The sequence below is a fragment of the Empidonax traillii genome, unplaced genomic scaffold, assembly GCF_003031625.1.
Source record: "Empidonax traillii isolate 1590-97213 ecotype Southwest subspecies unplaced genomic scaffold, ASM303162v1 scaffold1260:size142763, whole genome shotgun sequence".
Classification (NCBI taxonomy): domain Eukaryota; kingdom Metazoa; phylum Chordata; class Aves; order Passeriformes; family Tyrannidae; genus Empidonax; species Empidonax traillii.
The window spans coordinates 1-25,277 of NW_020956453.1; the positions used below are offsets into that span (position 1 = coordinate 1).

Genomic DNA, 25,277 nt, shown 5'->3' on the forward strand with positions numbered 1-25,277 from the left:
ACTGCATAACGCTGCATGTGATGTGATATCACTTGAACTTCCACTGGTTTGGGCTAAGAAAAACAGTTCATATTTAGCTGGTTTACCATTTCTGGGAATCTCCTTACAAACTTAACATGGTCAGACACAGACATCTTCAACCCTCCATTCAAATAACTAACTCACACTTATCACTCAGTCTGACATGTTCTCTGGAAGATCATATCATAAAACTCCTCCTGATAACTATGACAAAGGACACAAAAGTCAAATCTCTCAACTCCTAAAACGGAAAACAGAACTCACAGTAACTCATACACTGCAAAGCTACCTAATAGCTACCTAATAGCTTTACTATTGATTTTACAAGTGTATTTTCACTAGTGAGGTGCAAATTTTGACCTTGACTTCCTTCACTACTCATGCAATTATTGCACTTGAAATGCTCTACGTACCTTTATCCTACCACCACTGAGTTCCTCGCTAAGTCGCAATCTCGCATCCACTACTCTCTTCAAATCCCTTTGCAGTCGTCGTCCAAAGTCCCTGAACATCGTGGATCCTCCTGAGAGAACCACATTCTGTGCAGAAATTAAAGACACATGCTGTAAATCCAGCTTCAAGCAAGTTTCCCAACAGCCAATGCTGCAGATGTGACTATTTGGACCTTACCATCATAAGGGAGCTGACAAGGTACACAGAACACCTTTCACTTCATCCTATTTAAAGAAGCCTCATGGTCCCCTACTTACTTTTTTTCTCCTTTAAATACTTTTATGTAGCAAGTGTTATTACAAAAGATGATTCCATTACAACAGTGAGCTAGTACCCCACATGTGCAGAGCAGCAAAAATAAGACACTACATCAAGAAATTTCCCAGGGATGCTCATAGTAAGCAGTTTTAGCCCTGACACCAAATAAAGTCTCAAGCCTCTTCATACCACCTTAGGACTCAATTTTGTTGAGTTGTTTTTTTTTTATTTATTTTAAGAGTTAAACTTCCAAACATAGCAACCAGCAAGGTCAATGATTCTTCAAAAAGGCACCACTCCTCCACAGAGGACTGCAGCACAGAGAAAGGTACGATGCCTTTCTCCTTGCTTGGCTGGTATTACCTAGTTTTCAGAGCAGAACCAAAAACCTCTCAGCCTGGACTTGTACTTGGATTCTAAACAGGGGGTTTAGAACATCCCATCCCCAATCCTGATAACATTGCAGCATCACAGACTAACACAGAAGTCATTTCAAAGGTGGGGGATTCAAAACAGGAACACTAGCAGCAGCAAAAATGCAATTAATAATCAGAAAAAAATGAACTCTTTGTGACAAAATTCACGTGTACCCCTGTACAGTGCTGCAACTGCAACCCCAAGTGCCAATTAGCACTTACTAAAACCACTCATATGCCTTAGACACACGTCCACAAGGAATTCAGATTAGGAGTTCATCATACACAAGTCAAAGGATTATCTCTCAATAACAGTTTTTGACACTGCAGACCGAGACTGTGCATGTAATGAAAGAATCCCTGACCCACTGTTTTCAGCCTGCACAAGAATCTTAAGAGTCAAAGACATACATAATAAGCACTCAAAGTGCAGATGTAAGTGCTTGGAGTTTATGCAACAGATAACAAAGAAAATCTTGTTTGTATCTTGTAAAGTGAGAAGAAAGCTGTTTGTTTATTCATGAAAAAAATCCCTGCACATCATAAAAACCCATTACAGTAGGAAAAACTCATTTCTTCACAGCTTCAGATTCTCACAGTATAAAAGAATGCATAACAAGGCAGGTGTGCTTAAAATAAAACCACATGTCCCAATAACGTTACTGAAACACTTCCTAAAAGAAAGAGGAGGACAGAGAAGAGGAAAGGAGCCACAGGCATAAGCAGGAGTCAGAAATCACAGTTGGCCCTAAAATTAAATTAGGAGGGAGACTCCCCCTGCTCCCCCTCATACACAAGAACATCTCTTCCCCTGCCTCAAAGTGGTCACGCACTCCACATGGGAAAAAAAAATTGCTAATAGGGAAAAAAAGACAACAACCAACCTGAGTGATGAAATAGCAATTAAAAAGATGCCATCAGAAAATATTACCTGGAGATAATGAAGTTGGCGAAGACTGTGAAAGCAGTAATTCTATTCAAAGCAAATTAAACTTCAAGCATACTCCATAAAGTGGACAAAGCTAGCACTAAAAATAGATTTCAGAACACACCTGAAAATATTTTTTCAAAGACATTCAAGACCAATTCATACAACTATAGAGTTGGCAGTAACACTGGGATGATCTTTCCATCCAGTTAGTTATCATTCCAGAGTTAGAGGATAAAAGGTTACACCTTCGACTTTCAGAGTATGATTATTCAAATACTTCTACACACTGAAATCAGTTTAACAACACAGTGGCCAAGGAGAACAGGAGTATCAGGGTCCACATGTTGAAAAGATGAGTCACCTAACTATCACATATCTGGACAAGCCAAGCCAAGCAGGACTTCGGATATAAGTTAATTATATCCAAAATACCAACTGACACCAACTGTCATTACAGGATGGTTTATTACACAGTCACAGTTCCCCTGCTCTGTACACTTCTTGTCAACACTGGACCAAATCCCTGCTAACTCTTTAGTAAAAGACTTTTCACATACAGGTTTTGGTAAGTTATCTCAACCTGGCAGGTCAGAGGCCTGGTGCTCCTCACTCACAGTGAAAACAGAATCCACATACAGTCCCCACCCCTCAAGCACCACACCCACCACTCACAAAGGACTGATCAAAGGTCGAAAAAGATGGTCAGATTAAAAAAAAAAACAACAACAACAAAAAAACCCAAAAGACAAGCAAGAATCTACCCCCTACCCTCACAAATATCTTCTCTAGAATAAGTGAGTAATTCCAGTAACTATTTAACAAAAAACCTCACAATCAAGCACGTTGAATATGTCTGTTGAGCAAGCTTACTAGTGAAGGCTAAGCTTTCAGCCTGCCGGGGAATTCTCTGGCCTCCCAGAAAAAGGCATCAAGCAAATTAGTCTTTAAATATCTGTTTCCAGCTGATTCCTTTAGAGAAGATTTCTTCTGATCTTACTGTGCTCAAACAGACTTTGGCTGGTTTAACAGCTCTAAGCAGTCCACATATTTCTCAGCTAACACCAATTATCATACCTGCTGATGAAAAGAACCTCTAGATGATTTTTACTTTTACAGCTAACTGGTTGAAAATTAAAGTTGTTTCAAAGGAATGTGTTCCCTCAGAAGAGAGAGGTGAAGACCCTCCACACACCTGACAAAGTTAACCATGAGAAGTAAATAATGAAAGGGGGGGATTTCTGGAAGGAGACCAGGGGAGTGGATAGCAATCATAGAACCATTAAGGGTGGAAAAGACCTCTAAGATCACTGAGATCAACTCAGGAGGGCTGGAAAGAAATTTCTCCCTTCTCATCCCTATCCTTTGCTTCTCTTCTGAACTCTGTGATACTGAGTTTGTCTCTGCACCATTTCTGGTACTATGCTTAGACAGAGTAATCTTGCAGAAATATGAAGTTATTCAAAAAAAGCAACCCGGTTCCTCTAACAAAAATCTCTAGCTAAATCAAATTTACATAAAATTTCTAAAAACTTAAATTAGGTTCTGTAGAACTTGGCACTACCAAATAGAAGGTGCTGAACTGGTTTGTGCATCTTCACACTGTACTGTGGTGTAAGCACACTCTCAGCTGGACAATTTAGACTTTGCAGCACTAAACTGAAAAGCATCCACTGCTTTTTTTTTTTGATTAATAAGAACAACACATCCCAATTTCCCTTCCTTACAATTCACAGCCCAAATTAACGTTAACATTACATGACCAGACCACCAGAGACACGTAATGAGAGGAATATATAACCGTTAATAAAAGTTATTATGGGTAAAAGCTGGAAGGTTCACAACTGAGTCAAGCACGTTATTAGCAAGAAAATCAATTAAGCTCTACACACCTCTGTTAATTTGGTTAAAACAGGTTTGCCAGCACAATATGGAAAGTATAAGAAGAAATATTGTACATACCAAACAAGAAGAAGTAAATGTATTGTGAGAAACAGTATTTTTAATATGTTTACTTTTAATGATGAAGAAACCTTTTCTTCTCTCCTTAAAATCATGATTTTCAATGTTCATTTAACAGTTCAAGTAATAGCAAAAGATTTCAGCATGACTTACAGTCGTGCTGTTCTGCAGAAATACACCTCAGACACAAAAGGAACCAGAAAATCCTGCACACGTGTTGAGCTACTGTTAAACCAACTAGCTAGGGTAAAGTTAAAAATGTAATTACAGCTGGGACAGGAATAAACAGGGCTTCTCCTCAGTACTCCCGTCCTTCACTGGCATGTTAATCAGTTGGAGCTTCCACTCGAAGTAGCCTAAATACCTTTCCCACGTCCTGCTATCAGTGCCAATACGATGTGAACCCCCTGGCCTGGAAGCCTCTCCAGCCTTTCCTCACCCTCAGAGCCGCCTCGCCCTGCTCGGAGTCACTGAGTCCTTGTGCTGGAGCACACATCAGCAAACCCAGTTGAACAGTGCCACCTACCCACCACGCTGAGCAGCTGGAGCTGTTATCACACCGAGTATTTCTATTTGCCAGCAATTCAGGTCAGCAGTGACAGGAAGGGGGTGTTTTACCACCCTGTCAGCCTCCCGCGCCCCAGATCTCTCCAGGCCTTTGAGGACGGGCTGTTACAAGCTGGGCAGCCAACAGTTTAACTTGCTAAGTGAATGCTGACACAAGTGCAGTCCAAATCTTAATTGCAGTAACAAGCTCAAGTTCACTACTTGTCCCCAATAGCTCTGCATACCCAGTCAAAACATCACCTTCTCTAAGAGTCAATATTGTTAAAATCCTGTGCCCATGCACGTGTGTTTCAACAGAAAATCTGGATGTTTCATCTACAATAAAACACCACACTTGCCAATACACTGCAGTCCCCACCTTATGCAGTGTTTTCAGCTCGAGAAGCAGGCTTAAAAGTTGGAGATCAAGGATGTTACCAGTTGATCCGCCATTATCTGATTCATGAACATTTTAACAGGCTTGGCTAGGATATGTCAGAGATATTTCTGACTGAATTTACCTGGTTTCAGATGTCGTTTATCTTAAATTCTTTCACTCGTATATTTGTGCCAAAAACACAGTAGAGGAAAGTTGAAAGAAGTCAACTGCTGGAACAGCCAGTGACCCTACACTTAATATGCTTTGTACTGGGGTAAGGCACAGACCTTGGAACTGTTAATACTGTTCTCATCTAAACTCTGGGAGAACCTGGGGAGAGGCTCTGGATGGGGGAAAGGGAAGATGAAGCAGAGTGTGGAATAAAAGTGACAGTTTCTGAACTCGTTACTAACAAAAAAAAAAATCTGCTTTTATTAGAATACCAAGAAGTTTTTAGAACTTTTGAAAGCCCTTTGCCCACCTTTAAAGTTATTATAACTACATTCACTGGCAGATTGGTTTTTGACACTAAGTGTCAAAACTCGTGCCCTAACTGACAAACACTGGGACAAGTTTCAGAGCATTTCCTGGTTGAAAAGAGATTTTTAAATAGCAACTAATCTTGAAAATTTTCAACACTAGCATCTGCTGTGGCTGTACCACAGAGCAGATATTCACCACCGTGTTCAAGAGTTACACTGTGTTCAGTAGGGTGCTCACAGGAACTTGAAAGCTGGGGAAAGGACCTCGTTGTTGTGCAGACCACAGTCCCCACCGTACTACTGCACTCCCCCTATAATTTCTCTGCATTTCTGTGATATCAGCTATACTCCATATTATATTATCAGGTAAGTATAAGGAAAGTCTGTGGAACAATACTTTAAGAAAAAAGGAAGCTACAGAGTTCTTAAAAAAAAAACCAGAACTAGATGAACTATACACCATTTTTCCCAAAGAATGCCAAGGGTGATGCAATGTCTCATTGAGGCCCCCAAAAGCAGCATTTCTAGCTGCATGCAGGACGAGGTAATTTTTCAGTGGAGTTCACTACATAGGAACAATTAACACAGCCAGAATGCTAGATTATTTCAGCCATGTGGTAAGATTCAAAAATTATCTCCTGTATAATTTCATTTGCGCACTCACTTTAAATTTCATTCTATTTTCCGAAGATTTGAGTTTGCAAACCAAAAAAAACCCCAAAAAAACCACCTACAAACAAACAAACAGCCCACTCTCTAATGACCCTGTAAACAGTGGTCCAGAGTGAGATCCTTTTCTGGATCAATGCTGAAACCAGGACTGACATCCCTTCAGCTGGGTCAACACTGAAACCAAAATTAGCATCCCCTCAGCCAGAATGACTCTGGAACCAGGACTGGTGACATCTTTTTCTCTCTCTTTTTCTCTCTTTCTTTCTTTAATTCAACTCTCCCTCTTTAATTCCTCTCTTCCCTTTCACCCTACTCCTTTATCCAAAACCCACTGCTGTGTGCTTATACAGTAGGTCAGGGACTAACACACTCATGTCCATGCCAAGTGTGTAATTTATTACTAAAACTTTCTGACTGTTTGCAGACTCTCTGACCTTTATCCCTCCTTTCAGCCAACGAGCATTTACAAATCTGAGGTGCTTCCTTCCTCTTGCTGTCACAGATCTGTTGTCACAGATCTGGCTGAAGAAGTCAGTCTTATGAAGGTTCTGCTGGTCCAAACAGCAACATGAGGTAGGTTAACTGGCCTTGTAAAAGAGATGTTGATCAGACTGGGAAACAGGGATAGTGGCTATAGAAACTCAGAAAGAAAAATACCACAGGACATCAAAAGATGGGTTGTGAAACAATGATTCAAAGGCTACATACTACATAAAATCAGTAAGAAGTGTACTCTTAGGTATTTTCTGCAGGAACACAGAGGAAGAATCCAAATGCATTTGATGGAAACCCAGCTGCAAAGCACAGGGGCCTTGGTTGGCCACCACACTGCAATTGTGGGCAAGAGAAACTGATAAACCCCAGAGCTAAGAGAAAGTATGAGTGGATTATTTCTGCATCCATACACTGTTTTAAACAGTGAGAACAGAGATGCTCAACCCTTTGCAGCAACCTTGATGAAAGAAGTTGGCAATTATTATCATTAATAACCACTCACATCTATCATTACATTCAACAGCCAATTGTGCAGTGTTGTTTAACTAAGCAAGTGAAATGAAAAACAGGGAATGGAAAAAATAATTCTCAATCAGTGGTAAGCCAAAGGAAAGTTATTTGCCTGCTGATTATGGTGAGGCATGAATAACTTAACCTTAGCTTCTAAAAACCACTTTCTGGAAGTCAGTAGTAACCTCACCCTACCAAGCAAAGAAGCTGCTGCTCTAGGGCAGCTTTGGGCTTTTAAGGTAAAAAGCAGATACAGCACAAACACACACTAAGGGCTTCCTAAACCCTTCTGCAACACACGAGCTTAAAGCCTTTGAGGACATCTACCGCAAAACTCACTCCACATAAAAGCCTCTTAAATAGTTTAACTTTGCATTTTAACCTGCTCCACAGATTTGCTCTGAAGTGCTACAGCTCACTCTAGATCACAGAGCATGTGAACCAGACAAGTAAAACAGACTGCAAAATTTTAATAGTTCCAAATTATCCTGGGATACGACTTTGTTGGAACTTAATGGTCATTCTAACAGGTGAGGAAAACTACCCCCTTTTACATGAGCAAGCAAAACTCTTCGTGCTGTTGCTTTTTGCCATTATTTCCAAAAGGGCATTGCTGCTGCACGAGCAGAAAAACGGGAAGCACAAGATGTGCTGCCAATACAGAGAGAGCTTGCCATGGACTACACACATCAGTACCTTACTTTTCACTTCTTAAAGAATCAGGGACTGAAACTACTCTCTAGACTACAACCTGGGCAGGTTTTAGCTGGCCTAACTATTGTCTCATGCACTTTATCACTGGGTTCAAAACTGGCTAAAACTGCAGACAGTGGGCAGGTACAAGACAAGACTATAAAAAGAAAATTTATTTGAAACCACTACTAAATAAAGTAAGGGAAGAAGAGGAGTGAGAGGGGGAGATCGTGACCTAACCCTTAAAATGGGCAAAATTCAAAGTCCTTTATGCATAAGAATTCACATTACAAATGTCAGATACAAATAACATCCCTCTGCCTCAGTTCCTCAGGAACAATACTCACCTGTGTATCAAGCCATTACAGATAACTCTTCTTTCAAAAATAAAAAGCATCAAATATCAACTGGCCTTTGGAAGTGGCACTTCGTTTCACTTGAATTTTATTTCCATTCAAAGTTCACATTTCTCACAGAAGAGGAAGTGGTAGCTATGTATCTGTTTCTGATGATGATATTGATAATTAATCTTTAAAGAGATTACATCCATCTTACAGCAGAAAGACCATACCTTATATAATGGACGCCGGACATCAATGGGACAGTTCTGTATAACTTCATCAACTACATCCGAAATGGATTCCATGAAATCAGGATTAGCAAACTAAAATGAAACAGAACAGGCATTGGATTTTTTCATCCAAAAACAGGTGAAACACAAAGGCAGAAATAAGACTGTGGAGAGATTTTGTAATAGAGGATGGGTGGGAATCAGTCTTGCTCGCCACTTATCCTGCATTATGACAGACACACTTCCATATGAGGGAAATAACAATTCCCTTTTTTGCTGGGAAATTCAGATTCTCTTCCTTGGCCATAAATTCGCTGTCTACAATTTATGCACTATGGACCTTTTATCGCCTGTGACACGAATTTGAGCTCTCCTGCAATATCAAAACACTGTTACTGTGCAGTGTGGTCCTGCCTTTCCTTTTAAATGAGAGAAAAAGCATCAGTGTGCAAATTGGAATGTTTCCCTGTAAAAAATGTTCAATACTACTAAAATACTTCGTTTAAATTATCACCAGAAAGTAAGATTTTTTTTTCCAAGAACAGAAAGTCAGTAATATTAAAAAAAGCATAAACAGTCTATGGTTTTGAGTGGAAGTTCCCATCAAAGCCAAAATCAATACAGTGCTAATGTAAATTTTTGCTCTTATACATAGTAGAGAGTCAGAGTAGCTAATGCTAGAAAACATGCTTAGTCTAGTGGCAACTTTTCACTTAAAATTAATGTGATCTTTAAAAGAAAGAACAGTTCATAGACTAGTTTTTGTCCTTTCAGAGATTAAAACTTGAGAAATTAAGTAAGTTCTCAACACATAATAATGTTATTCTAAATACATTACCATATAATTCAAAAACTTTCCCATAGCTACAGAAGCCATGTGGGGACTTGCACCCTAAACAAGATGAGGTATTGAACTGGATGAGTAACAACAGCCAAACTCAACAAATATATATTGAACTGAGTGAAATTAGCCGAGGAAGTTGTCATGGAGCTCAGCAGTCATAACGACGATGGGAAAAATCCCCGAGAACTCAAGCTAATTTCCACAGTAAGAATTAATCATGGAAAAGGCTAAAACATGAAGCCATGTAAATTAAAACAGAAGAAAGCAGCAGTGTGGCTGCACAAAGAGAGTTCTCATCTAAATGAACTACAGCCTGAAAGCTCCTGATCTCTCCATAAGGATACTGATGGAACAGCAGGGCGAAAGGAGTAAGTAGAAATGAGAGTTATGGTATCCAAAGAAGAGCATAACACGCTTGCTGAACAGGGGCAAGGGAACTGACATGTGAAATTGCAGTCTGCTAACCAATACCATATGGTTGGGGAATAGCAAGTAATATAGCTAATTTAAAAAGCAGCGAAATAAGCTGGATAACTACAAACCCCAAAGCCTAACTTCAAGAGCATTAAAGACTTCAGAACAAATTCTGTAAAGTGAAAATAGGAAAAGATTACAAGACAGCTTTACCAAAGGCAGCTTTTACCTAGCTAATCTGATACCCTTTGAAGTGAGGACTTAATGGGTCCAAGAAGTTCTCTTTGGTTGCAATACATATCATCTAGTGTGTTTTTCCTGTTTGGAGTTTTTTTAATTCAGTCAAGAAACTAACAAGAAATGAAGAAAAATGGAAATTAGTTCTTTATCCTGTTCCCAACAGTCTTTGTAGGGACTGTGGAAAGAGGAGCTCTCAAAATGATGTCTGACATGGGATTCAATGCCTCTCTACAAGATCACATGGATGAACAGCAGGGAGGAAATACTTAGCCCAGAGATTTAATAATTGAATACTGGCAGAAGATCAGATGGCTACAAACTGACCAGAAGAGATTAAGGCTGGAATTTAGACAAGAGGTGACTGAAAGAGGTTTTTAATATTCTTCTGAGAGGAAGAGGGTAGACAAAGAGAAACCAGTGTTAATATGGATTTTAATAAAAGTTTTTAATAGTATTACAGACTATGGGTGCCTGCAATAAATTCAGTGGACTGTGTAGGAACAGAGAGGTCCTTCTCTGCTATGCTGTAATGTATTGAAACTTGTCTCTTTCTTCTCCACAATATCCTGAAGCTCACTTAAATTAAACTACCAAAAATCAGACAGACGAGGTATTGTAATGTTTCCCAGAAATGTACATGACCTATGACCACAACAACAGATATGTCAATGGACTTCTCTCAAGGACAAATTTATCATGCTTTATAAATTGCCTCAGCATCAAAAGTCTGCATCAAATAATTAGAATATTATCCATGCAATGCTGTCACGCAGAGCAGTGCCCAAAGGGATTGGCAACATAATCAAATATTCAGTATAAAGGCAGACTGCTTTAAACCAATGCTGAGAGAAAGAGGAAAATACTCTATCAAAACTGTAAATTCAAACAATTTGGTCTCAACTTGAGACTGCCTTTAAAAAACGGAACAAGATGTTTTAAATGTTACATGGGACATTGGAAAATAACATGGTTACACTGGACAATAACTCTCTGCTGTGCTCACATTTTTCTGTGCTGATGTTACCTGAGGTTGCACCTGGCTTGCAGTCAGACTCACTGGTACCTCCCTGCCACGGGATGGCGCACAGGCACCGGGAATGACGGTACTGGGAATGACGGACCGGGAATGATGGCACCGTCCTCCCCCTCCCTTCACTCACTCATTCACTAGACTTTCTGTAACTTCACGTTGCTAGTTCTTATTCTTACCTCTGGATGGAAGAAAATTTCAGGTCCGAGGAACCTTTCATATCCCACATCTATAACAAACTTGGTTTTGTTGATTGCATTGATGCCAGTGTATTGTTTGATCCACTTCCGAGAATCTCCGTCGTACTTGGCAAATTCTTTCACTATGTCAGGGCAAATGTAACAGTATTTTTCCTGTTAAAGAAATGCCAGGCATTAAAAACAGCCATACCAAACATTACATCGGTGAATTAACATGTAACACAACCAGAAAACAAAGCTATGTCAGCATTTTTACAGATGGGGCTGTTCAAGAGACTTTCTCACCCCAGTGGCTACTGAAGACTCAACCCCACAAGCCAAGGCATGTGGCCCATTTGTTTCCATAAGGCTGACTCAGCTAGATTAGTCTCCCTCAAAATGAAAACATCACCAACAGTAGGTCTGTGACAATAAAGAAGTTCAAGGGCAACCTTTCACTGCAAGATCAGACCCACACAATCACCCTACATTACTTTCTTTTTTTAAATTAAATGACAAAGCAAACAAATTTAAACAAATCTAAAGTTTAAAATGCTAATTTAATCCATAGAACATACTCACTCCAAACAGTCTAGCATGACTATTTTCTTCTTCTTTCTCCTCTCCCCCACAGCTGATTGGATAAACCACCAGAAGTTGGTGTAATTACAATACACTGCCTAAATTTGCATTTTTAAGAGAGCCACTGGCAACTTTTAAGAGCCAAAAAATTAGCTCACAGAGATTTATTCATGTATTTATTAAGAGAGAAAGATGGGTGTACCTTTATGGCTTTTGCTGTCTCCAGAGACTGTTCAGGAGGAATTCCTACTTCCCTTTCCCTTAGGAGCTGTTGAATAAAGTAAGTAATATCTCTACCTGCAATAGGAATATGTTTGATGCAACTTCCAATTACATAGCCTTCTGCCTATGTGGGAGGAGAGGGAAAAAAAATATATAAGGGAAAAACCTGTTGTGTATCAATAATTAACATTCATTTTTATAATACCTTTTTAATTAAAACTAAAATCTTGAAACTGTGAAATTACTATAAAAATGTGCACTCCATTGCAACCTGGGTATTATTTTTATTTAGAAGACCTTGATTATCACATATAAACAGATATTATCTAATAGATATACAAATGATAGCCAAAATCTTGCACACATGAGAGTCAGATCAGATGTTTCCTTTATGGTGTCATCTGAAAAGCAAATGTAATATAAATAGACCACTTGTACCCTGCTTGAGAGTGAAAAATCAATAGAAAAAAGTATAAAATTTATTAAATTGCTCAGGAAAAAAATCAAATGAAGTAGTGTCTAACAATGAGGACAATAACAGTAAGAAATTGATCTGCTGAATTTTTTTAGGATGCATTTACTGAAAACACTGATATTGCTGAGCCACATTATTTCTTCCCTTGCTTTTATTAGACTTTTCAGAGCAAATGCTCATACAGTATATGCTGTTTGTTCACAGCACTGCCCATACGACAAAAACACTGAGAAGACAAGGTTAATACCAAAATGCAAGATGAAGTTAATGGGAATCAAATTTTCATTTCTGAAATGAAACCTGATCATTCAAGCACACTACATGCTTCAAAAATACACAAAATGACATCAACAGAACAGATGTCACTATGCACAGATAGTTCTGTATATTTAACATCCTCACATAATTAAACTGATGAGAATGACCATGTGCATGAACAGGCATTTATAAAAGTTTGTAGTTGTTTCCAGACAAGCAGAAACAACAGAATACAATAAAACAACACAATGTGGAGACAACAAAATAAAATCATACAAAAAGCATGCATTACCAGCTATAGTAAACAATCAAAATTCAGGACATCCAGAAAGTTAGGACATTTCTGGATGGTGGCAGGCAGAAGACCCAAAACCATGATAACCACTGATATTAAACAGAACTGAGGCATCACATTTACAGTAGATCAGGTTTCACATAGGAATAGACTTTAAAAGATGGTCTGATGGTTCCTTATTGTGACCTTCCTATAGTCTGCAAACTAAATAATTACAAAATTAAGCTCACATAATAAAATGCGTACTTTTTCAAGGAAATAAAAAAATCCCAAACAACACTGAAAATTTAAAAGTAAGGTTTCATTTGACACTTCCTATTTAAATCTATAGTAAACAAGCCACCACCAGTTTCAAGCTGCATCCTGCTACATACCACAGGGATTACATGGGTCACTCCATCCCCACTATCGATGACAATCCCAGTCAAAGTACGTTCCCCAACCTGCCGTGACGTCCAGGAGGCAGCTAAGGCCAACACTGCCTGCAGCAGAAAGAGTTTATAATTAGAAGCAGACAGAGCGCAGGGTGTGCTAATTTACAGTCTCAGAAAGAACTGTTGCAAACATATTAGACATGTGCATACAGATGACTATCCGTTCTGCAGCTACACTGCACTTCAGAAGCACACGTTCACTTTGTTCACCTGAACAGCAATGTAAAGTCCTGGGATGTTAAATGACTCAAACATGATTTCTGCAAGATACTCTCTGTTTTCTGGTGTGTTCAGTGGAGGCTCTGTCTGCAAAAACAAAGAGGTTTGAAAAAGCATCTCAATAGAGTCCTTCACTGATTAGCTTGGTATGGTAATCAAACTTTAAATTCTCAGGGCACTCAAAATAGAAAATTTCAAATGGAATTTAAACTGTTTGAAGCTTTTAAAAAGCAGTAGCTGACCTGCAGCAGCCTGCATCAATAACCTAACAGAATAGTTACAATGCAGCTTTAAAGATTACTTTTCCCCTCCCACCCACTCCCATTGCTGAAGAAATTAAAGGCATACAGAGGAACACCCTCCATCAGAGCTACTTGTGCTTGGAACATTACTTAGTTTTCCTCTTACAAAAATATTTTCTTGCCAGGTCTCATTAACTCACCATTAAAAAATAGTGATCCTCAGGCTCAGCTCGAAGGTATTTAAAAATGACCTGCTCCATGAACCTCTCCATGAGGTCCCAGTCTTCAACAATACCATGTCGTATAGGCCACTGCAGCAAGAGAACTTGTCAACATTGGATCATACAAGGATAAACAAACCCACAAACAGGAACAGGTTCCATCCCCAAACCCTTACATGTTCTGAAACAATGAAAACACCTCATCTCACTGTTAACTTATCAAACCCTCCGTTCTGACTTTAATTTAGAGGCTCGGTTTGAAGTTATCTCCTGCTCCCAGGTACTCTGAAGTACAATTCTACCTTGCAGGACTAGCAGGTCAGAGTCCAGACTCTCTTCCTAATACTGCTATTAGTCTGTTGCAGAACCGCATTTTAATCTTTTTTTTTTGTATAAATTTTATAATTTATAAAGTTGAGGATCATACTTGGCTCCAGTATGCCTCCCAAACTATAAAAAGAAATAAAGACCATATAGGCTATGTATTTTTTAACAAAAATTCTGGCAGGGATGATGTTTACATTTTGTTCAATGTTAAGAACACAGCTGACATTTAAGTAACACAGAAGGATGTATAAAATATGATTTTTTTCCACATAATTCATAAGCCAGTAACACTTTGTAAGTACAAGAAGTCCTTTACTAGGGCATGGAAAATATGATTCACAGAAAAGCTGCACTGAAGACAGCCCTTCACAAAACAATTGTGATATTCCCTGAAGCAAAACTATCCAAGACATTTCCCAATTCACATGCCATCGTTAAGAGGATACACTTTTAGCAAGAATTTAAATATTCAGTGTATATGGCAATTTTAATAGCTTATAATTTTGAAAACTGAACAGCTGCACTGTATCAATGGATATTTACACAAGCACTAACCCCACAGAAAGCACCAGTAAAACAGACATTTAAGAAAGGGTAAAGCCAACGAACCAATTCATGCAGTTTTTCAAAAGTAACAAAAACACTTTACAAAAAGGCAAATGTGTGTTTTGAATGGTTATCCAGACGTCCTGGAACATTTTATAATAAAAATGTGAAACTTGGGAAAGACTTTCTAAGAACTCTGAATGCTCACCTTTGTAGCATAGGTAGGTTTATCTATGGCTTCATCTCCTATGAAAAAGTCCAGATCATCAACACCTTTCATTACCCTCCTCTGAGCCTGGTCCCCTACTTTGGCCGACTCTCGGATTGCAATACCTTAAAATAAACCCAAAAGCCAAATAAAAACAAAATTAAAATACCTGAATACCGAATGATGAATGTTTATTTACTTAAAGATTCTTTTCCTGAAATAAAAATTGGGATATAAACAGTAGAAATTATGTAAGTGATCTACTGACAAGCCAATATAGCTGAGTTCCTCCTCACTGCATCTCCCAGGATTCTGGTCACCCATCCCTAATTAATGTAAATAATAACTAAGGGAAAATATTACAAATGTATTCTGTTAGAGACTACAGCCATCACTAAACCTGTACAAGTTTAGCAACACAGTAAGCAACATGATTTTCTGAGTTTCAACTTCAGAATAAAGAAGAAGAGCACAGGAGAAGAAGAAAATTAACTGTGTACTTCAAAAATAAGTACTGGAGTCATTATCTTGGCTGGTGAGAAAGGAAGGAGGGAGAAGAGAACTCAATTTGCAGTGCTACAGAGAAATCTTTGGAGACACTTATGCTTCCCATTAGCAGGCTGGAACTATCACTGAAATTATCAGATGATGGCTGCTGTAGGCAAGAAGATGAGACAGCAAAAATCAAATCTGGGGCAAGCTAAAAATAAAAATGGAATCAAGTACTGCTAAAACATAACCTTATTTATATACAATTTTCTTTTAATAGGTCATAATCAGGATCTAAATAACATGCAGCAGAAAATGAAGAGTAGACTGGCATCATCCACAAACACACCAAATACTATTAGCACCAAAAATTACTCACAGGCAAACAACTCCTCTGTAAAAACATTTACACCCCAGCAGGTTTACAGTTGTATAAAGCAGGCTTTATAACAAATTCCCAGGAAACTCCTGCTATCCCACTTCTTTAACATAAGACATTTAAATCTTTACCAGTGGTTTAGGTTTGAATTTTTTACAATAATTGAAATAGTGATACTATAAGCAGTACTGCAGCTACACCTGGTAAAGAACATGTGTCCCCTCCACCTCTTCGGCCCCCAATTACCTTTATTTCCTTATCTTTATACTTTCTATCATGAGTAGCTACAATGCATTATTGATCCATTAGTAAGTAGTTAATTGGAAAAGTTTACAAAAACTAAAAGGCAGTGTTTAACATAAACTGAGAAAACAGATGCTATTATAGATGTAAATACACAGTGCTATGATTTATAAATATATACAGCATTTCAGAGAAACTATTAAGATGACAATTAAAATCAAGAACACCAGAAAGATATATAACATTTTAAACTTGAGTTTACCATTAAAAAAAAAAAAAGAAAGAGTAAATCTGTTTAACAAAAGCATGTTAAATATGCAAGAACATTTTAATTGGTAAACGCACCCAAAAAAGAACATTTTCTAATAGGAACAACTTTTTTGAATATTACACTGTCTACAGTCCCAGACAATGTAAATAAGGCAGACACCACCTGCACTTTAGTACTTAATTTGATTGGAAGCCTTCCCCAGATTATCCAGGCTGTAACCATGGTGTCAGGTAGACAGGAGGTAAATTGCATTCTGTCTACTCAAGAGTCCTGGCAGAAGAATAATGGAGATAAAAAGGAAATTGGACTGGAGTTCTCTTCATCTTTGTCATAGCAACCAGGAGCTGGTTTAATGAGCAACACTCCTGGCTAACTGCAAACAAGGAGTTCTGTTTAGCTACACTCCAGCCAGAGATGCCAACTCAACGAATGTCACTTCCCAGATGGACAAGGGGCTACGAAGGCTGTGTTGGGAGCTGGAAGCACGTCATTCAGTCCTGAAAGTGCTCAGTGACAGCACTGTATATCAGAATTTGGAGGGACAAAAAAATTACTCACATGATGGGATGATGAACTGAGGTTCTGTATTTCCTGCATAGCCAAGTTTCGTATACCTAAAAAAATAAAATGATCACAAGGTCATTAGATGCACTTAGATGCAAAAAAAATAAAGGAAAAAATACTTCCAATTCACTCCACTTCTTAAAGTGGAGGCCAAACAATCATAGGCTATGTCTACATTTTTTTATGCTTTCAAGTATCATCCTGGTGAGATGAAAACTCAAAAGTGGTAAATGTTTTAGGTGTTACTTACTTTTCAGACACTTTCAGCTTACAAATTTTGGTAGTGTTTTTTTCTGAACTATCCAATCTGAAAACTCTTACTTTCTCCATCTTGTTGGAGACCAGCTATGACAAAGGACTGGCAAGCCACAGTCCAACCTTTGGCAGAAACAGGGCAGTGCAGGATCTTACCTTTCAGGCAGCTACCATGACCAAAAATGGCAGACTTCACATATTTAATATTCTCAGAGAAAAAAAAAAAAAACAAATAGCATATCTCAAGCACAAACCACAGCTGAAACTCTCGTTACAATCCTGGTAAAATTCCCTTTCATGCCTTGCACAAACCACTCACTTTGTCACAGGTATAGTATCTGTGTGTGATAAAAGACAAATACTCCACCAAAGGCTGCACTGATGAAATGCTTTAGAAATGGGCAGCAGATGGTATGAAGCTTTGATCATCTCTTTCAATATACATATAATATCTATTTTAACAAGTAAAGGATCAAGAGGAAAAAAGAAGAGGGAAGAAAAAAAGGAAAGCAATTTTCACACAAAAACGTAAAAATCTCTACATGGTGAGAGTGGCTGAAAGCTACTCCAGGACTTTAGCAACTAGAAATAATTAACATCCTAGTCTATGAAAAACTTCCTAGGGGCTGGGGGGGAAGGGAAAAAAAAACAAACAACAACAAACAAACCAACAACAACCAAAAAAACCACACATCAGAACATTAAAAAAAAAAAAAAGGAGTAAAAAAAACACAACTAAATCAACTGAATGCCTACAGAGACTGATGTCTTTCTTGCATATTGTCATTAGATTGAAACAGAAGTACAATAGCAGCATGATTTGAGGGAATTAACATTGTTCACATCCATTTTTACCAGGAAAACTTAAAGCCACGACATTCTTAAATGAGACCAATTCCAATCTAGGTCCAAATGTGAATTGAAGGTCTTTGCCCACGTCCTACTCTCAATCTTTGCAAACAGTATTATGCCAAACCCCCAGGTTTGCCTCTTCATTAGCAGCTTGAACAGTAGGTTCCCCTTTATAGAATATTTGGTATAAAAACACTCATTAGGAGTCAAGTTTGCTTAGATAAAGGAATTAAAACTGAATTAGCACCGACCTTGGAATTACAATATTATACTTTCAACATCTCTTCAAAGCCATATCTTCAATAGACTTCAAATAATAGTTAAAAAGCCATTCTCCCCAAGGTTAAAAAAGACAAGGACTGTGTTTTGGGGGCAAGGGTTTGTTGGGTTTTTAATCATCATTATAGACATATGCTTTCAGTCTAATCCAGAGAGTTTACACATACTTTCTGTGGCTCTCAGAAAAACACAATCAGGATGTTAAATTAGACTGATTTGTAAAGAAGGCCATTACTACTAAGAATCCTTTTTATGATTATTATTGCATAAATTCTTTACATTTTAGAATGAGGCCTACCTAGGGAATATTGTTAAAACATAACAAGCAACAAGGCGAGTTACATGGGATTTAAGACCTATTACAGGATACAACTTCTTTGTTTCTCTCTCAGAAATGAATTTTGACTAAATGCAATAGTGAAAACCAAGGAAAGCATTTTCTGATTCAAAAGACCTAGTTCCAAGGCCTAGAAACAGCAATTAGGCAGAAACCTCACAAGAACAGCCCTTCAAGCCCCAGTGACAAAAAACCAAAGACAATATATACATATTATGGCATACTATATATTATATATCCATATAATATATACATAATATATTATGTATAAATTCACATACAAGCATGTGAATTTGAATACATACTTTTTATACCATTTTTATAGAACTGTGTGCATGTACAAATGAAAAGGTCCCTGAAATCTAAGCAGATGTCATTTCTTAAACTAAACTCTGGCCAAAAGGAGAACTCAGTTTGCCACCTTTTACCGCTCAACACACATGCTAAACTCACAGTATTAAAAAATACCCTCTAAAAGTCAATATGGGCTACCAGGCTGTAGCAGCTTTACCTTCCTTCTCAAGCAGGGATTGGATCCCCCTATTAGAACAACTTGCAAAGTTGCCAAAACCCTCTAGTTCAATATTTTACAGACTAATTTTTAACTGGGGTTAATTCAGCTAATGACAAAACTACAGGGTAAGTTTATTTGTCAGTGGAAAACAGTTCTCTTCACAGAACTCATCTCACAGAAGGCAGCACCTAGAAAGATTTCTTTTGCGTGCCATTAGTCCACGAAGGAGTAATACTAGAACTATGAGAGTAACTACATTCTCAACTCAGTGGTGAAGCAAAGAAGTGGGGGGAAAAAAATCTGTTAAAAAAAAAAAAAACTATTTAGGATCAAACAAGAAACAGACCATATTTCAGGTGTTTTGACAAAACCAAATGGAAGGGAAACTCTTAATTTCTCCCAAAACCACTGAGGAGGAGAAGGAAAACAGATTATGCAGTCACACTGCTCTTATGCAGCAGCCTATTCGCTCAGGACATGGAGGACTTGGGCCCAGATTCCTGTTCTGCCCAGCAGGACCCAAACACATTTCACCTCTCACAGCCGTCCCCAGGAGTACATTAAAGTGTTTGGGTGACCCACTTCCAGGACCTCCTGCAGAAATTATTCCCTTTCATACAAGATATTTAAATATTCGCTGACCGGAAAGGCTTTGGATTTAAGCAGTTAGAAAGGTTGCCTGGTCTCCAGTCCCTTCTCCAATGAATATTTAAGCATCTAAAACACGGTTTCCTTTCTCCTGGGTTACAGCCTAGCAGACTAATGGTTATGCCACGTCTTGTGATCTGCAAATTACAGAGACAGCTGTAGGGAATGTGTAGATAATCAGTATTCCAACTTAATTTCATTAAAACTAGCAGATTTATTGCTGGTGAGACAGGAACCTACTGGAAGCTGTCCAAAATATGGGATACTGGAGACTGCATTAAAAATGAGCAGAAAACTGATCCAGTAGACTAAGGCTATTCCATGCAAAGGGATTTGGAGGACTAATAGTTTTTTTAAAATCACTGGAAATTATATATTGTGGAAGCAAACAGTTTCTAAAAATAGCATGGTCTCCTCCATACTATTTTTCCAGGGCAATGAGTTCCCACACAAGTCCACCTGCTTTTGCATGAGGATTGCTCTAACCCTGTTCTCTTCTGAAGTCCCATCAGGAAAAATGGTAAAACATCAAGGAATGACTGCAAAGATCTACAAATGGACTGAACTTGGAGGCAGATGCTGCACCCTTAACCGCTTTAGAGAGTGGAGATATATATTTGGAAAATTCTTACTAAGGGATGAGAGCAACATAATCTAGGTATTCAAAATCACAAACTCATGCAGCACTTTGCTTTATCCATCTGAAAACAAAAGACATCCGATTTTTCTCTGCACAAGTGTGCAAAAGATCCAATCCCAGAGGTGAACATTCTAGCATTTCCTCACCTTCTACTGCTTTGTGGCCCAGATCTTTAAAACAATGTATTATATCCACACACACACACACACAAAAATCTCTGTAAAGATAGATATGATGTGATTAAAAACAGCAAAATGCTTTAAGAGAGCCCTGTAAATACACAAATAATAACCTCTCTAGAGAGAACACTTTCTCTGACAGCTAAGAGACTGCACAACCAAGTGATTACTGCCAGAACATCTGTAGTGCCACACTGCCATAACAGACTCTATTATCATTATTACAAATATGACTGGGAAACTTGCAATGCAGGTTCTTTATAAAGATCTGGAAAGGCACGCTTGAAATGAAGGAGGATATGATGAAGAGATGAGAATAAAGAAGGGATGAAGGAGAAAATATCAAACAGACAAAATTGTCTGCACAATTTACCCAAGAGCACCAGCAGTCACTATAAGAATAAAAAGTACATTAGAGCCATTGGGTTTTTTAAGGGAGTCTAGCATTTTATAGGACTGAAGCCTGTGATTATAAACAATAATTAATTATCTCAGGCTCCTTAGACCCAGAACAGCAATTACAATAATGGTTGTTCACAAGTCTCACATATGAAGAGCAGAGGTAATACCTGGCTAAAGCAACTCATTAGGTTCTGAGGTTCCAGATATCTTTCATAGCTCAGCAACAACATCAAAAAACACCTTAAGCTTCAAGTTTTAAGACCAGTCCAGCTCACATCTCCCAGAAATTAAGTATTTACCTCCCAGCTCATCAGTAAGACTTTGAAAAAGTAATTTTTCTTTACTACAACAAAAATGGAGTCACTTCAATAAAATATACCCAAACTAGAAGTACTCCTTAGCAGACTTGAAGACAGGTATTTTAAGACATCTTTGTTTTGCACACCCACCTACTAGTGTTCTGATGTCTCACAGCTAAATGCCAGTTAATAAAACTAGTTGTGAAGTTTAAAGCTACTTAAAACAGCCACACCAAAAAGGCCTGGTAGTCCTTAGAAACTAAAAATAGCATGCCCTTCTCCACAAAAAGAGTGATAGCAATGCGTAAACTGATCACGAGGAAAACCTCATGCAGAGAAAATGAAGATGCAGCGCATCAAAACTGCAGTACAAGTAATTTGCAAATACTAATGGAAAAGATTATAGCAAATTATTATCACTGTCTGCAAAATTGGTGAATAAAGAGTGATCAGTTTATGACAAACAAAACTCAAGTCATCTATCCAATACATTAAAGGAATGTTATCCCGTCCTGATATGACAATACATTTCTCACTGAAGGTCTGTACCTATTTTCTACACACCTGTTCTTCCTTTTTTTGAGAAATTCCAGCATTTGCCAGACCTGGGGCCTCTGGCAGCACCTAACAGTAAATTAAGCCAGATTCCTTATGCACAAAACAACAATAGAAAAAAAAGTGTCCTTTAACAATCTTATTAAAATCCCTTACATGAAAAAACCATGGATTAGTGCCTGGACAAAGCACTTAATTGAGTACCACAGATGTAAGTAGAAAAGTGCATTTTATATGCACAATGTTCCACAGTGCATGTCTGCATATACCTTTTCCTTTCTGCTGTGCTCTTCCAAGTTTTTAATCTCAAAGCCCTTTCATGAATAATTTGAATGAATTGTTTGAAGCTTGTAACCCAAAGTAGATTCATTCTAACAATAAGAAGGTTTTCAGCCCACACAGAGGAAAATTCCAGAGCATCAATGAGTCAAGCTACTTGTTCTGGCTGCTTTTGTTCAGACTCTTATTTCTTCCTGAATTGTGCAAGATAACTTATTTCACATTCAATAATCTCTTTGCTGGAAAGTCTTCCATGTTTGAGTGCCCTACGGCAAAGTCAAGCAGAAGTCCCACCAGCAGAGACATCATGTTGTCTCCTATGAATTAAGTTCAATCAGAGGCATTGAAATTCAAATGTGCACCATTTGGGGACTATCCAAACCCTTCCTGAAACAAAACTGTATACATGCCTGTACACACAAACTCCATCAGTTCTACCCATGCAAGCACTGAATGGGCTTTAGAAATTCTACTTCAGTTATTATTTATCTGAAAGTACACAATAAGCCATTTCCCACTCTTATTTATTTTGTACAACTGTTGGTCAGCAATATCTACTGCCAGTGTAACACTGGAATTACTCCATAAACTGGAAGCAAAAGGTGTCTCCTGCAAAAGACAGACACTACATCTAACGTGTTTTCTGGATTTTACAGTTTATGCTGTACTCTTTTTAAAGGATCCACCCAGACCTGCCATTTCTTTCCAAACTGTCAAGTAATAATCTTGTAACACCAATAGTTCTAGAGAGAACAGATATTTACAATAGCTTCACCAAATAAATAGGAGAAAGCCGGGAAACTGTCAAGTAGTATTTGATGCACAGGCAGAATTATATGAGATGGAACCTGGTCTCTATTCCACTCCTACAGTTTCCAGCTGTGGACTCAAGTATTCCCACTGAGGGGAGAGAGCTGATTTCTGGAAAGCTAAGGTATAAACAGAAACAGGTCAAGAGACTTCTAAAACTTTTGTGACAGTTTAATAGACATATTTCAAAACAGGACACACTTTTCCAGGGGAAGGCAATGTGACACCACAACACTTGGAAGGGCTTCCCGTGGTTATCTAGGGATTGGAGTTTCTTTATTTGGTTGGATTGGTTTTGGGTTTGGTTTTTTAAAGATTGTTCAGTTCGGGAAATTCTAAAGATAACTTTCCAAGTATTGAAGAAATTAAAATAGTGTTGCAAAGTCCACGTAGAGCAAAGTTCTATTACTGGAATAATTTAATGCAATCAGTGACAACATGCCTGACAAACAGAACTATGGAATAAATAGTTACTCAAGGACAGTTGTCTCATCTCCTCCCCTTCTCAGACCTGTCTGTAACTGTTGGGCCAAAAGAAAGATATTAGCAAAAGCACACCATAGATTTAGTATTACCTTCATTACAGCTCCCTCTGACACATCCCACTCCTAAGACACAGCAGGACTGGTCTATTGGATGATGAATGGATTTTCTCTAGCCACAGACAGGTAGGAAAGACCCATCCCTGAAACGCCTTCCTAGCACAGCCTCTGCAACTCGGATTTCGCTTTTGTCCTCGAAGACCTGAGTTACAAAACTTGTGGTTTGGTTAAGCACAGAATGAATCTCACACTGATCTGACAAAGGCGAAGAGGCGACCTAATGACCAGGAACACCTCCGGGTGCGAGGCAGCCAGCTCCCACCTCACCGGAGGCAGTACCTGGAAAGGCTCATGGAGATGCACAGGGCGGGTGCAATCTAGCAAGGTCCCTGCGGTGCGGGTGCCGTGCATGGACACGCCACAGCCCGGCGGGCACAGCTCACCTGCCTCTGGACCACTCTCAGCGCTGGTTCGTGGCTCCCTGGCAAAGCGGTCCCCCCTGTCTGTTTGAAACGAGCCGTCCCCAATGTTAGCATTTTAACCGCGCACTAGTTTAAAGCCAGAGGACACACGCAACAACTGGACCCGAGAGGAGAAAAGGGCGCACAGAAACACCCCATCATCGCCGGGGGCGCACGGCGGGGCTGCCCCGCTCCCAGCTCCGGAGGGGAGGAAGGGCAGCAGCAGGAGGAGGGCAGCGGGCAAGGGAAGGGGAAGGAAGGGAAAGGAAACCCTCGGCCACAGAGGCGACAAGTCAAGAGGACACCGGGACAGACGGGGTGGGAGCCCGGCCCCGATGGAGGAGCCCTCGGCGGCAGCGGGAGGCGCGGCGCGGAGACACCCACCCTCCCAGCACAGCGGCAGCCGGTGCCTTCCCCGCACTCACCCGGTGCCGCCGTCTATCACGCAGGGCGGCAGGCAGCTCGCCATGCTGGGGAGCCGGCAGTGCGGGCCCTACGCCTGCATCCAGGCGGCCGCCGGCCCCCCCGGCTCCCCGGGCTCGGGCTCCATGCGGGCGGGCCCCGAGCGGCCGCCCGGCAGCGCCGCCCCCCGCGCCTGCGCCGCCGCTCGGGCCGCCATGTCGGGTCAGGGCAGCGCCCGTGGGCTTGGCGGGCGGAGGGGAGGCCCTTCCGGGCCGTGTGTGTGTGTATCTGTGTCTGTCAGCAGAGCCGTAGCTCAGGGCTTGGCGGTGTACTCAGAATAACCGGATGAATTAGGTTGGAAGAGACCATCGGGTCCAAGCTGTGTCCCAGCAACGCCGTGTCAGCCACACCATGGCACTCAGTGCCTCGTCCCGTCTTTCCTTCAGCGCCTCCGGGGGACGCTGAGCCCACCACCTCCTTGGGCAACCCATCCCAAAATGAATTCCCGTTCCCTGAAACGGATACCTCTGTATTATCAACCCTTTGTCCAGCACGAATCCAAAACACAGCCACTAGCCACCATGAAGAGAATTATTCCAGCCCAAACCAGCACATTACGCCCCTTGTTCCACACCATTTACACCATGTCCGGGTCTCACACTCACTTTCCTACTCATGCTTTTTAAGGGTGCTCCTTCACCCCCACCAGCCAGGGCTGGCCCCTGCTAGATGGCCTGGCACGATGGATTTCATCA

General features: G+C 39.7%; 1 protein-coding gene across 1 annotated transcript; it reads right to left on the reverse strand.

Annotated features, from left to right (window-relative positions):
• Positions 1-5: 5 nt before the first annotated feature.
• Positions 6-24,677, reverse strand: LOC114069440 (actin-related protein 3B; the record flags this gene model as incomplete). Its single annotated transcript, XM_027906220.1, has 11 exons — positions 24,546-24,677; positions 17,063-17,118; positions 15,123-15,247; positions 14,021-14,131; positions 13,570-13,665; positions 13,300-13,407; positions 11,878-12,021; positions 11,094-11,267; positions 8,387-8,479; positions 435-560; positions 6-53 (listed from the first exon to the last, which is right to left on the reverse strand). Coding segments are annotated over exons 1-11 (1,125 nt in total), but the record flags the coding sequence as incomplete, so codon positions are not given.
• Between the last annotated feature and the right edge of the window lie 600 nt (positions 24,678-25,277).